The following is a 15,610-nucleotide window of genomic DNA, read 5'->3' as shown; positions in this document are numbered from 1 at the left end:
CATACTTCCTTACATTAAGACATTCTAAAGCCTTTCCCACATCCTCTGTTTTCACTCCTGGTAAGTATAACACTATTTGATGTTCAGTATCTTCTCTGCAAATGCATCAGTTCCATTAATAACTGAATCTCCAATTAAAGAATATCTTAGATCTGAAAAATCTTCAACTTCTAATTCAGTAATATCTGCTCTATCAGTTGTTACAGAGGAATGGTCTTCATCGCCATTCGTTTTGCTAATCCCACTGTTTTCACTGCTTGTTACATTTGCAAGCATAGAATTCTCATCCAGCTGATTTTCCACATCCACAGCTTGAGCTATGTTGTCAGCATTTGTCTTCCTCCTCTTTTTTTCTTACAGTAATGTTCTTAAATCCTTTCATGTTCAGTTTTGATTTCAACCTTTCCAGCTGCCCCTTGCCTCTTTACTTGGAAAATGTTTTTCTTCTTTTGGTAGACTGAAGGTTTTCTGACAGAATAGTGTCCTGTTTAATGTATATTTTCTTTGCTTTATAGGCATTAATCAGTTTATTTTTCTTCCTTATTATTTGTTGTGAACTTCTTCCTTTCTTTGTTTTTATATTTATACACCGTGAACCCTCAGATTGCTGAATGCTTGGATTCAGAATTCCAAAGCTGTCAGTGGCATGATCTTGCTCAATAGGGGTTGACTAATCTTTACTAACAATACACACGTCCTTTTTCCTACATGTATTCTAATTGCTGTTTGACTAACATTATTTATCTCACCAGTCCAGTCATTAATATATGTGACAACAGTTCTCCAAGCCATGCCAGCCGCCCTCAGTACGTCTAAATTTACTTCTAATAATGTTAAGCAAATCATCCAACTTTTGACATGAGCAATACAGATCACCAGTGTTATCAGGTGTTATCTTTGAGTATACATAACAATTATTACACTGTACAAGATATTTATGCTTTAGTAAATCATTAATGGCATACTCATTTAAGGAATCCATTTTTCAGCTGCAAATGAATAGAAAATTCTAAAAGAAAAGGATAACCAAAATAAGTTACCACAGAATTCAAAGAGATTTTAAATCAACTTCTATGAGAAAAGACACACAAACACTATACAACTAACTATTAAATTAGTACAAAAAAACAGAAAAGGGTGACACAAAGCCAGGTTACAACGTTTGTTGCAGAAAAGCGCTTTCACAGTTTTAACACTGCTTCTTCAGACATGAATGAAAGCCTATAACCCAGCCCTTTTCTGGATTTTTGGACTCATTTATTTACAGGGCAAAACATTTATCTGGTGTTGTTTGTTGTTTCTTTTTGGTTTAGCTATTAAATTAAGAAGAATAAAGTTGTTGTTCTGACTATACCAGTTGTGATATTTACACAAAAGTTGGAATTCCTTTACATCATTTGCAGTTGTACCTATTTTTTACATTAAGAATCAATAAATTACAAACCAACACAGGATTGTTTCAGATAAGCGCTGGATTGTCTTCTCTGCAGTCTGTGTGAATTTATAGATGATTAGCCCCCTTGGGATTGCTAGAGCTTGCCTGTCTAAAACATATCCTTTTCTAACAACCAACAGTGAAAATTAGAAGTAAAACAACAAAATATGAATTAAAGTAAATCTTGTTGTCTACAAGCTATCCCATTGTCCCTACAAACAGTAAAAACAGTGGCAAAAAAAAAAAAATATATAAATCAAAATAAATCTTATCTTACCTGGCAGTTGCAAAGTCAAGCTTAAACTAACACAGGATTGTTTCAGATAAGCTCTGTTGAAGTGACACCTGGACCCCATGTGGAAAAATGGGAAAAAAGGGTGGTGGATGGATATGCTTGCCAGTTAAGAGAGGGATAATTGATTACTGCAGGGCCTAATTATTTTTGTGTATTACCTGTATTAACATGATATTATAATGTACCTTTTGTCCACCTGTATAACAGTATTAGGGTTGATGAATAATTTATTGAGCTGATTTAGATAATCAGTAGGCTCTGCAGTGGCCTGTAGTTAGCAATGATGGGGTCCTGGAATGGACCACCATTCCTTCCAAGACTCATTCTTTACCTTACACACCTGCTTGGTGAAATAGCCTCTGATTTGTCAGAGACCGATGAAGGACACTGCAGATATCAGAGAAGGAATGAATGAAAGAATACATTTACTGTAAATCATCTTCCCAAAATACAGAAATCAAGAAAATCAAAGTAAAATTAATATAAACTGAACTGCTCTCCTGGTAACTATAGTGTCTTTTACAAGGAGACATGCAACTTTGAAGTGGTTTATGCACTAAAAATAGAATAGTTTACAATAAGGGGAGGAAAAAACCATAGCAAGAGTGTTGGTGCACAAGAAATAATCAAAACAACTATGAAACACATCTGATTGACCTTTATGCAATGCAGAAGAAAACAATTCTCAACAAGCTGTTCATGCACTGAAATGAATAACCTGAGCCATCAACAGAAAACAGTCTTGTTCTGAAGTCCACATTTCTACCTGAGCTTTGTTTTACTGGTTGCACTGCATTTATACCATTAGAAATATCTGCACATCAGAAGCCAATAACCTATGAGACACTTTGCTAGGAACACCTACATATTGCCATATAGGGTCACAAGAACTACAGAGCTAAAACTGCAGATACTTGAATATATTCAACAGGCACGCAGTCCATGACACCATTAATTTGCCTATCCCAAATTCTCAATTGTCCCAAATCACTCTGTGGTTAAGTGATATACTCAAGGCCATACAGCTGACAAATGAAGTCTGAGGGAATCAAACCCTGTGCTTTCTCTTTAACAGTTCAAATCCTTAATGCTTTGCATCAACTACGAGACTGCCCTCTGTAACATTTGCGGAGCAATGGTCTTTTGTTTGCACCCTTTGTGACATGTGAACTTCTTCACCAACACCCGCCTACACAAACTGCAGTTGTTATGATTTTCATGAGGCAAACAAACAAAAAAAAGTCAATTCCCTTACCTGAATACCAGAGATGAGCCGTTCTTGCTTCCTTTGGTATTCATTTAGGTTGTTCATTCTGTGCTTTAGAATAGCTTCAGCAATTTTCAGTTTTTCCTGTATATATACAATAGTATTAAGATCAGAAGTATTTGGAATATATTTTATAATGAATGTTATAGCCTAAACAGAATATTGAAAACAGCAGTTGTAATAATGTGGCATAAGTAAAATAAAACAAACAAATACTGGCAAGAAGATATTTAGTATCAAAATGCTGCAGTTAAACAGCAGAACATAGTCAAGGAAATACTTAGTAACAAAGTGCTGCAGTTAAACAGCAAAACATAGTCAAGGAGATACTTAGTAACAAAGTGCTGCAGTTAACCAGCAAAACATAGTCAAGGAGATACTTAGTAACAAAGTGCTGCAGTTAAACAGCAAAACATAGTCAAGGAGATACTTAGTAACAAAGTGCTGCAGTTAAACAGCAAAACATAGTCAAGGAGATACTTAGTAACAAAGTGCTGCAGTTAAACAGCAGAACATAGTCAAGGAGATACTGGATAAGCAATTCACAAAGAAACAACGGAGGGATATATGTTAGTCTCCCAGACACGCAACAAAATCTAGAAGATTTAGGATTTTTGTTTGGAAATGTTTAGATAGATATTTTTATACCCCAAGTAGACTCCAGAGAATTTTTCCTCAGGTAGACAGCAAATGTTAGAGAACTGATAGGGAAGAAAGAGATAATTGGGAGCATATTTTCTGGGAGTGTAATGAGTTGGTAGAGTTTAAAGATTCACTGCAGACTACTCTATCAGAGATACTGGGTGAGCAAATTGGTGTAACTAGGGAAATGATTTTTCTGAGCTATCATACAGAATTGAAATTGCTTAGACATAGTAAGGCCTTGCTGAGTCTAATTATGGTGGCTGCAAAAAAGCAATTACTAGAAAATGGAAATCAAATTCTAAACCAATTATACTAGAAATAATGACTATAGTAACAGAGATAGAACAACTGGAATTGGGATCTTTAGAAAAGGTTAGGAGCAAATTTTATAGGAAAATGGGAAATGGGGGAACAATACATACAGGTGAGGAATGAGGTTTAAAAGAAGGCAGGATTTGAATGATCTATGTAATGTTTGACAGTGATTGGGTAGAGTATAAGAATAATTATTTGTTACTAAGATTATGTCAATATGTTTTTTTTTTCATTTATATAAATGTGTGATAGTCTATGTCATAAGTGATAATTTAATAATGATGTTTCTTGTTTAAAAAAGAAGGGAGATGTACTGTCTGCCTGGAATTCCTATCTCTCTAACATTGTCCTCTGTTGTTTCAGTTTGCCAATGGCATGTTAAAGCCTCACAGAGCACCCTGGCAGTGCAGGGCTACAATGCCAGCCACACATTTACATCAGCTGCCACACAGGTAGGGACCAAAGATGGAGGTTTCGCAAGCTGTATCAACAACAATCTCACCCCAAGACTAGTTAAACATGATGACATGTTTGAGGTTCTCCATGTCCAGATTTCCACATGCAAAGTCCCACATCATATCCTTGCAAAATGTAGGTCACTTTCTATGACCCAAGTACCCCATAGGTTCATACGTGTTTACTAGGCTAATGACCACAAGTGCCTTTCTAAGCCTAGCCATGTATCCCAAATCTCTGACAAGTTCTCATACCTTTGATAAGTGTAAGCAGGGGTTTGGGAGATGAAACATTTACAAGCAGAGGTCTGAGAGATGAACCGTTTACAAGTTGCCTGTGTGCATTAGAGACATAGATGTCAAACCAGGGATGAATTTGCTAGTCACCATCCGATTGTCCAAGTTGCACTTGAATTGGGTTAGGGAGGAGCTCAGCTTCACATGGATGGGGAGCCTGTTCCATAGATGGTGGTAGTCTCTGGTATACGTATCTATCTCTCCAGCAGGTCCTATTTATATCACAGGCCAGGTTTAAGTCTTTATAATGGGTAACTCTGATGCTGTTTCTTTTGTGGATATGCAGGAAATACATGACAATGGGGTCTGATAATGCCCTGTAACCAGGCATAGATCTTCCCTCAAAAGCCTGTAGAAGACAGAATACAGGGATAGGGCCTTGATGCGGTCACCACTTTAAGGTTGTGGACATAGCTAAAGAATGTGCTGTGGATATCCTTGGCTAATGAGGCCAATCTTAGCTCAAATTTAGTTTTGGTAGACTTTACTTGCCCTCTGAGTTGTTTGTTTAATTTGATGAGAGTGCTTTTATGCTGCTGGGTTCTGAACCTCCTAATTTTTGCCATGACTTTTTTCCTTCTTTTATGCAGACTATTGATTTTGTGATTTCACCAGGCTGGCTTGGTTTTTGAGTTAGTTCTGTAGTTCTTCCTGTTGGATACAGATGCCTCTATGCAGCTATTAACACACTTGTACAGGGTTTCTGTGAACAGTTCTACATAGACAGCAGTGTTCTCAGGGTTTATGGGGGCTTGAAATTTTGCCAGGTTATCACGTAATAACAGGAGGTTAGCCTTAGAGTAGTTCCTGAATATTCCAGGTTTAGCTGAGGGTCCAGGTTTTATTTGTACTTCAAAGGAGACCATTTTGGGCTCTGACCTTACCAATGAAGACATTACAGTAGGGGGATGTGCAGCATTCTCCATATTAGTGAGGACCACATCTAATATGGCTGCACCCTTGGTTGGTATATTGACTATCTGGTCCACGGACTTTGTGTTTAGAAAATCCAGGAATCTCTGTGCCTGTACCTTTGGTGTCATATAAGATTTCCAGTTAATAGTAGGGTAATTAAAGTCACCCATGAATATGATATTGGCTTAAATGTTTAGTGTTTCTAATAAGTTTAAATGCATAGTATGAGCTTACTGGGTCATAGAGGGGTAATCATAGGTTGGTACTAAGCTAGCTGCACTTGCAAGCCATTTTTAGCCTAGCCAATTATCTCTTGTGAGACTCAAACCCTGCACCTTGTACTTGCAAGGCAAACACCTTAACCATTAGGCCACCCTTCCAACAGGGGGGACCTATAGCTTGCACGGAAGTGGTATTGGATATTGCCTATGGTAATTTGAACATGGAGCAGCTCAAGTGCATTGTCCTGATTGACCAGCCTTGAAGTATATTTATTTTTGATGTAAATAGGGACACCTCCACCTTTAGTCCCTGCCTGTGAAGTACCTGGTCTAAATGTGTGGAATTGTAACCTTGCACTGTTGGTGTGCTTTCCATGGCTTTAAACCATGTCTCAGTGACCGCACAGACATTAGCATTCTCTAGGGTGAAGAGAGCTTCTAGGAGTGGAGTTTTTTTGTTTAGACTCCTAGCACTGAGAAGTAATACCTTTAGATTTTCTTGGTTTTGATTTGCTATGTTGGAAGTACTTTCAGTATGGCATTGCCTAAAAAAGGCACTATGGGGGAAGATAATGCTTTGGCTAATATTCAAAAGCCTAGAGGAGAGAGGTGCAGACCATCCCTGGCAAAGCTGCATGGCCTGTTTATCATCTCCTTGCATGCTGACAAATATTGCATCCCATTAGAATGACACCAGAGACTAAGCCAATTATTAAAGTCAGTCATCTTTTGTTCGTATTGTGACATCATCCTTGGAGAAGGAAAATGCTGCTCAGTGCTAGGCCCGTACCAGCCTGAGACACATATTCTGACAACTTCATAATGTCTCTCTTCATATAGTCTAGGGGGTACATCTCAGGTCATTTACTCCCACATGGACTATGACTGAGTCATATTGGTACTTGTGGTCCAATGACCTGAGTGTGTGCATAATGTAGCAGATCCTAGTGCTTGATAAGCAAATGACTGTGACTTTCTCCTTACTTAGCCTGGTGAGAAGGACATCAGGGTGTTCATGATGGAGTCTCCAATGACCAGAATGTTGGATTATGTGGTGGCTTGCCTTATGGGCTTTAAGGTAGAGGATCCATGAGATGTAACTCTATATGTTGATGTGGGTGCTGTTTTGAAAGAGTGCATTTGGGGTGGCTGAGGGTATTTGTTATGTGTACTTCATCTAGGTGGTCTTTGCAGTTTAGGAAGGTTACCTTTACGTGCCTCAGCATATGTGAGTCGATATGTCTGCTTTTAATTGTGTGTGATGGGTGCAGCGTGTGTACTACTGATAACCTTATTGACATTGGAAGTACTTTTATGTGAAGTCTTTGCCTCCAGTGACATTGTGTAAATGCATCTATCACATACCATATCAGTTTGTTTGAGAATTAACGGGTTGTCAGTAAACATGAGGAAATTTCTACATTGCCTCAGGATGCCCATAACCACCAAGATGGTAGCAGAGACAGTGGGAAAGTTCATATCCATGTCACCAGACCCTTTTTTATTGATTAGACAGTTGGAGTGAGAACATCAATCAATGTCAGGAGTATATCCAGTTTGCAACTATGGGTTCAGTGCTTGCCACTGCAAATTAGATGTCCTGAGTGCAGCTAGGTATTGGAAAGATTTCAGTCATGCTTTTACAGGCAAGGATGATGCAGTGATGCAGCAATTGCATTGTTGCCTCACATAAAGAGATTTTCCAGTTCGATTCTTGGCTGGGATGCCTTCTATGCCGATTCTGCATGTCCCACTGCATTTGTGTGGATTTCCTCCAGTTGCTCCGGTTTCCTCCCACATTACAAAAACATGTGTCTGGAGCATTTCTCCCCAGACTTCTGCTGAAAATTGGCTTTGTTCCCAGTCAGACTTTCCCCGGTAAACAAATGTTAAATAAATAAAATACAGGAAAAATGTCACTCAGGGTATCTGAGTCTGTGCAAACCACTGCCAGACACTTGAGTGGGAAATAATATGGAGACCCTGAAAATTTAAGGATGAAGTATTTAGGCAGATATTCCAAAGTTATAAACAAATCAAGCAGTACTTACTGAGAACAAAGAAATAGCTTGTCAAGAATGATGAAAAGAGGGGAGTCACATGAATGGCTACTGCCTGGCTACTACTAGTGCTGGTCTCACCACAGCTTCACTCTGCTGGGATACAATGCTCCTTTGCTTCTTCTCTCACCAGAAGCAAAAAGTTAGCACTGATCCCAAGAAGAGAAGCAAGCCACGGCCTGTTTGGTGATCCACAGTCTTGTCCAAGATGATGCAGGGTCTGTAGGATTGTTGTAGCCTTTTCCTGGTAGATGCCTTGAATAGCAAACAGACACTCACTGTCCAACCAGAAACAGTCAGGAATCCATGCACTCTGCTCCTTCTCATACCAGGAGTAGAATATAATCACAAATTCCAAGGTGTCACCTATGAAGCAGTTATTATGCTTACTGGTGGTCAGCCGTCTCCAGGAAATAATGTCCCTGTGTTCCTTCTCTCACCAGGAGAAAACAGAAGCACTAATCCTATGATGACTACTGAGAGGCAGAATGTGGGCTCTCCAGTAACTGGTGGTCTTGCAATAGATGTTTAAAGGTAAGGTGAAAAAAATGGTTAATATCCTAAACACTGCAGTGTGCACTACACAGTTGGATATGAAAGGGGGTAACTTTAGTTTTAGCTAAGTACAGAGTCACTAATTTAAAAAGAGCAAAATGGATTGAAAGGGGGTGGGCACTTTTGTATTCTGGTTCTATGAAATACAGTGGGATAATCAATAAAATTAAATAGTTGAAGGGGAGTGATTTCACAAAATAATAATTTTGTGTTTAGTCACACCAGCCAGTGAAAGGGGAGAGGGAAGGAGATACGTGGTCAAATTAACATAAGGGACAGGCAACTAGAAAGACAGTTGTGTTTAAAAACACAACAGCAACAGGGTGGGATGGTAGGAAAAAATCCATAACTCATACTTAAACTTCTGGAAGCCCTAAAAATTGAACCCAGTATCATATTCATGGGTGACTAACTATACCACTATGAGCTGGGATACTTAGATGACACTAAGATTACAGGCCCACAGATTCCTGGTCTTTTTAAACACAAGCACCTTGGACCAGATAATTTATATGCCCAGTAGGGCAGCAAACATACTCAATCTTGTATTTGCAAATGTGGGAGAATGCTGTACCTCCCTGTGTAGTGTCCTCTCTGGTATGGTCAGACCACAAAGCTGTCTACTTCATAATAAAAATCAGTTCTGTGACAACAACTAACCCTGTAACATTTAGGAACTATTGTAAGGCAAAATTCCTACTACTAAGTGGTAACCTGTCAAAATGTCAAGTCATCCCATACTCTGAGAACACAGTTGGCTATGCAGAATTGTTCACAGAAACCATATACAATCATGTCAAATGCATAGAGACAGCCATGCATGCCAGAAATAAGTCCAGAACTAACTCAAAAAACAAAACAGTTTGATGGAATCCAAACATAAACATGTTGTACAACAAAAGAAAACAGACAAAGCCAAGATTAGGAAGTGTTACACCCAGCTTCAAACATTCAAACATTCAAACATTTTCATAAGTCTAAACAAACAAACAATTAAGAGGGCAAATTAAGTTTCCTAAAGCCAGATTTCATAGATAAGTACTAGGCTAGCTGTCCTTACATCAGGCCTAGTCAATTTCCATTTAAAAGTGAGAATCAAACCCTGCACCTTGATTTTACAAGGTAACACCTTAACCAGTATACCAATCTCTGTTTCAGGTAAGGATAGCCTCTGAGTCAAAGGACAACCACAAGGTGTTCCTTAATTATATCCAGAACCTCAAAGGCAGTACACAGCAGTATGCATAAGTAATTGTATATGCAACCACATACACAGAGCCAGAAGATATAGCAAATCTACTGTCCATCAAATTCGGCTGCAATTTTACCCCATAGCCCCCCCCCCCTGTAATATCAGCAAACAACCTCCCTCCCAACTATTACTAAAGAACAGGTCCTAGATACAGTGTCTAATGACAAATATACTACATTCATTGGATATGATAACATCTCATAATGCCTTCTAAATAGCCTGAAACATGACCTAACAGGACCACTGGAGTCACTGTTTAATTATAACCTCCAGCTAGACTTTCTGCTATGCAAATGAAAAACTGCAATGGCCATCCCTCTGCACAGGGGCAGGCCATCAATAGACCTTACAGACTCATAAGTTTCACTAGTCTCATATACAAATGCATGTAAAGAACTATCATGGAAACGATTAATAAGGGCATAAAAAGCCTACAAACTCTGGATCCAACCCAGTTTGGTTTTGTCAGGGCAGATCTTCCCTACATAATCTAGTGGACCTCTTTAAGAAGGCCACCAAGGCAATGGATGAAGACAAAATAGTGCATATTGCCTGTCTTCATCTGGCTACGGCATTGGATACAATACCCTTCTTGAGCACTCATGGGTATAGGCATAAACTCGCATGTTACATGCTGGATAGCCAGCTGCCTCTCAAGTAGGACCCAGGAAGTTATGATATGGAAGATCACCTCTACAAAGAGGTCAATCACTAATGGCATCCCTCAAGGCTCTGTGCTGCATCTGCTCCTTCTTGGCATCCACTAATTGGAAGTCAAGCCTAATGTCAAGGCCCTCTGGCTGACTCAGTTTGAAGATGATTTCAAAGTGGAGCAATCATAGAACCTATTCAAGTCAGCCTACAGGAAGGACTAACACAAACAAATGACTGGTTCCAAAGTCACAGCTTAAAACTCAATTCCTAGAAAGGCATAATGCTACCTCTTGGGAAGTCAGCCACTCTAGGTAATTACCTCATTGATAATAGCTCCCCATGGGTAGAAACAGTAATCAAGGATTTGGGGACATATGTAGATACTAACCTGGCTTTCAAACAACACGTGTCTAAGGTAGTAAGAAAATACTTCTATGTTGTCCTACTTATAAGTAAGGGCATGGCATCCATCAACAAGGAAGTCATTGTTCCGCTGTATTCAGAACTCATCAGACTCATCACTGAGGACAATGGCCCTTTCTGTGTGTACCGAACCAGGGACATGCAACAAGTGGAACATCCACAGTGGTTCCTCACAAAAAGAATATAGGGTGTAAACAACAGGTCTTATGCAGATCGCATCAAAGCCCTATACCTACATTCTGTCTCCTACAGGTTGTTAAGAGGCAATCTATGCCTGGCTTAGAAAGCATTACTGGATCCCACTATGGTGGACTTTTTACATATCCACAAAATGAATACCATCAGAATTACTCAAGCTAGGGATTTAAACCTTACTTGTGACATAAATAGGACACGCTGGAGGGGCAGGAATCCACCTTCTCTGGAACACACTTCTCATCTATGTGAAACAGATCTCATCTCTAGCCCTATTCAAGAGAAACCTGGACCAGTGGATGAGAAATCAGAAATAAACCCAGGTCTAGCACCTATGTCTGTAATGGACAGAGATAGCCTGTAAATCTTGTCCTAGCTTGCATACACCCCTTAAAATAGCCCGTAAGGCACATAAACTTGCAGAATACAATTGGGATTCTTGGCTAGGCTTGTAAAGGCCCCACTGGTCATTAGCCTACTATATACCTATGAACCTTTAATCTGTCAGTTTCTTCTACTTCCACATTTGGCTCCATATGTATGTCTCCTCTGCATACCTTACGTATCTTCCCGGCCTACTTGTCCAGACTCTGTTTTTTGGTATGTTATGCTCATCCTTCCTTATCCATTCTATTCCAGCTGTAAGCACACATCTTGATTCAAGCTGCCATATCTTATTAGTCTGAAAATCTGTGAGAGCTTTGCCTTTATTCATCTGACCCTCATAGCCTCTCTGTATTCTTACCTTAGCTGCTTCCTGCCTATCCACCAATCTGTTTACTTTCCAGTCTCACATTTAACCTAGTAATAATTTCCTTTTTGTATATAATCTATTTCTTAAAGTTCCTTATTATAATTTTCATTTCCCTTCCTCCACTCCAGTCTGAATGAAACAATCATTTGATCTTTATTGCTGAAGTGTTCATTCACCCTGGCATTTCACACTTTCTATAACTTGATAGGGCCTAGTCAATTACACCATTCTACAGCTAAGTTCTGGCCATATTGGTCTATGTTTTCTTCCGACATTGTCTCCACCACTGTCACTTTGCGAATATAAATATTAGCTCACTGCAGCCTATATCAGCCATATTAATGTCCTTATAACCGCTATCTATTTGCAACCATCAGCCATATTAGTGTTCCATATAACCACTACATACAGCCCAATAATCACATCTGCACACCACTCTCATTTGCACTTGTGTTTAAAACAAAATCAGTGTGCTACGGCCCTGTGGTTTTGGAGGTCCTAATGAAGTTAATGATGGCTGATATCTACAACTAATTTTACTAAAATAACTGCACACTAGCCCTATGGTTCTGTGGGCATCAACATATCTGATGATGGCTGAAATGTCAAAGTACAATGCCTTTCTCTTACAGCATGGTGTTATACTCTTAACAGCTACCAAAATTTTAATCAAACACTCATGTCTATCTACAAAGCTAGCAAATCCGCTGGGCATTGCCTGTACTTATACAAGGTTGCTAAGGCCTGGGACTTGTTACCTGTTGGGAGTGTGGCTTAATGGTTAAGTTGTTTGCCTTACAAACACAAGGTGCAGGGTTTGAGTCTCACAAGGGATAATTGGCTAAGCTTAAAATGGCTTGCAAGGGCAGTTAGCCTAGTACCAACCTATGAATCTGTGAGGTCTATACCCTCCCTCCCAGCTTTCAACACCATTCTATAAGACTTCCTAGCTAAAATCTGGCCCTGTTCAAAACCAGGATAGACTACATCCCTAAATATGAGCAAGTGCCTTTTCATTCCTTATACATCCTTACTCTCCTCTCCCTTCTTCACTTACTTCCTTACTGCTATCAAATTCTTTTCCCTGACTTTCTCTCTAAATATACCACAAGCCTGTTTCCCTCCCTTCATAATGCAATTCCTATTTGTATTAGAGTAACTTACCTTTAATCTCTCTACAAACTGTTTACAATTTCTCTAAATATTAATTGATTGTCATATAACATATATCAATTCTTACTCAATGTTTTTATATTTCATTTGTTATAATTATATAAACTGCAGATGTTTTTGTTTTGTTTTTGAAGATTGTAAAATTGTTCTTAAAATGTTTTGTAATAATTTGGAGATTTTCACCTCGAGCCTCCACTGAAAATGGGTTTCTACCCAGTTGAACTTTGCCGATGATCAAATATCAATAAATAATCAGAAGATGGATGTCAGAGACTATATTCATTTGGTACAGTGGTGAAGGTTTGCATATATGAGTTTGAGAGCAAAAATGTTTGGTCCTTGGCTACTTCTGTGCATGTGGTCTCATAGCTGTATAAAGTCATCCCTAACCTCACCTGAAAAGTAGCATCTCCAGTTAGCACCAAGCACCCCATACCAAGCCTAAAATACAGCTGTGTTCATTCTGTATGTTCTCAACACTTTCATAATTTCCAAAGTTTTGATAGTTATTGTGTAAGAAGAAGGACTAGAAGTCAAAAGCTAATATAACTGTAAACATTAATTTCTAACAGTGTTAATGTGGGGATGATTTCACTGAAATGGGAGCTTCTGTCACATTAACTAAATCATCTCTTATTTCTGACAAATTCTGATAATAATTAATATAAAATATGGTTAAGTGAAAATGATCTGATATGTTTTTGTCTTTCACAGAGAACTTTTTCCTCAAGTATCTGATACCTCTATGCATAATATTACATACCAATTAAAGAACAGATTGTGGGCATATTAAACATTGCCTGATTCAGCTAACATGCATATGAAACTGTTTACTTATTTATGCATATATATATATATATATATATATATATATATATATATATATATAATAAATGTGTGTGTATTTGACATTTGTTGACTGAGACACTCAGACTGCCTTTTTCAGTGGAGACCTGGGGAGAAAAGTTCCACAAACATACAAACACAAAAAAATAATACAATAGTTTCCAACAGAAGTTACAATCGTTTGCAACACAAGGTAGGTAATGCCTTTGTTGGCTCCAGATGAGTTTAGATATACAGTTAAGCAGTAAAACAACAATGTTTACATGATAATTTCAGTTATGTTCAACAAAAGAAAGGTTTTTCTAGCATACTTTTTCTACAGGTAGTGGAAGGGATACCATGTGAGCATTTTGGGAGATAGTAGCAATTTAATTATTCTATGTACAGTAATTAGGAGTGTCAAAGGTTTTAGAAAAAAGTATTGAGGAAAGAAGTGTAAATAAGAAAGATTAGCAGGGCAGGCTGGATTTGAAGGAGTGTGAGTGAGACAGGGAGGGAGGGAGGGAGGGAGGTAGAGATGAGTAAGAGAGGGGGATGTGTTACTAGACTGGAAATGTAGTGGGGTCTGTGTTAGTAGTGAGGTTTGGTGAGCAGGGCTGATTGAACTTACCTGTATTCTAACTCACCTGAAACATGCTGACTGATTCCTCCAGGGGTTGGAATGTGTGCCCTGCATGCTTAGATGACATCGTACAGACTAAACATATGGGGCTTCCATCTTCTTGGCAAAACACTTTCAGTGGCTCTTTATGCTCCAAGCATTCGTGTGATTGAAGTAAGCATTCTTTTTTCTGCTCCTGGCGTGGTTTTCCTGCTTCCTCACATTGCTGGGTCATTTCAGCTGTTTCAACAATCTTACTCAATAGCCTGTTAACTGTGTACTTCTTGACAGGAAGTTCGTGTCTGCACACCGGACACAAGATAATGTCCTCAAAGTCCCAAGCTGTATCTATACAGGATTTGCAGAAGTTATGTTCACATTCCAGTATTACAGGTTCTTTAAAGAAGTCCAAACAAATAGGACACAAAAAATCATCATCAGTGATTTTCGCAGTCGCCATTCTTTCTGCTCCGTGTTTGTTGTTTTCAGTTTCATTTCCTGAAAAAAAAACTTAGGACCCCAGCACCTCCCAGTGACAGGTCATGTGATACATACACGTACAATCAGCATCATTTCTTTAATATGCCTCTGAAGACTAATGAAAAAAATGTTTGTTTATACTCATTATTTTTCTTTTTATTATTTTGAGTGGGAGATTGCTGCTAATATAGTCTTGTAAAAAGCATTGACATGTCTGCATTACTTTTGTATGTTTTTCACGCACAGCAAAGTTATTTCCAAGTTTTATGAGTGACCTTTCTAACATTTAGATATTGTCAAGATGCTCAAAGGTTACACGGACATCAAATGCGTAATGAATGCCTCCATAACTCTTACCAGAATTCTGTAGTGCTTTGCAGTCCGACCACATCACTTTATTTACTGTTACATTAATGAGCACATGCCTGTAAAATGCAAATACAAAGGTGAAATTAACAAAATGAATGACACATAGCAGAAAATCGTTAGCACTCTATCTGTAAAAACAAGGCTAGATTAAACAAATTATACAAACTGCTTTTCTTATTAAATCAACAAGATACGAACTCAGCTTAGTCTCAAAAGTTGAAAACAATGCAGTATTCTTTAATTACATCAGAAAAATGAAAGGCAGAAACTGTTAATGTAATATACTATCAATAAACAATGACATGATTTCACAGCCACAGATTATAGTGAATGTTCGTCTAGAAGACAAACTTCATAATAAATAAACAAAAGTATCAGACTACAATACAGACAAGAAAACGTA

The 15,610-nt window shown here is 38.4% G+C and overlaps 1 protein-coding gene across 1 annotated transcript in view; it reads right to left on the bottom strand.

Moving 5' to 3' along the window:
- The window catches only part of LOC122798812 (zinc-binding protein A33-like), a 313,259-nt gene extending 298,027 nt beyond the window's left edge, over positions 1-15,232 (bottom strand). Inside the window, exons 1-2 of the mRNA XM_044067934.1 lie at positions 14,384-15,232; positions 2,986-3,081 (exon numbers count right to left, since the gene is read on the bottom strand). Of these exons, the coding sequence (XP_043923869.1) occupies positions 2,986-3,081; positions 14,384-14,818 (531 nt within the window). The 5' untranslated portion in view covers positions 14,819-15,232. The remainder of the gene's footprint in view (positions 1-2,985; positions 3,082-14,383) is intronic.
- Positions 15,233-15,610: the final 378 nt, after the last annotated feature.

This window comes from Protopterus annectens, chromosome 3.part1, assembly GCF_019279795.1.
Source record: "Protopterus annectens isolate FY-2018-M chromosome 3.part1, PAN1.0, whole genome shotgun sequence".
Classification (NCBI taxonomy): Eukaryota; Metazoa; Chordata; order Ceratodontiformes; family Protopteridae; genus Protopterus; species Protopterus annectens.
Note: the sequence above shows the minus strand (reverse complement) of the source record. Positions and strands in the feature narration are given on the sequence as shown.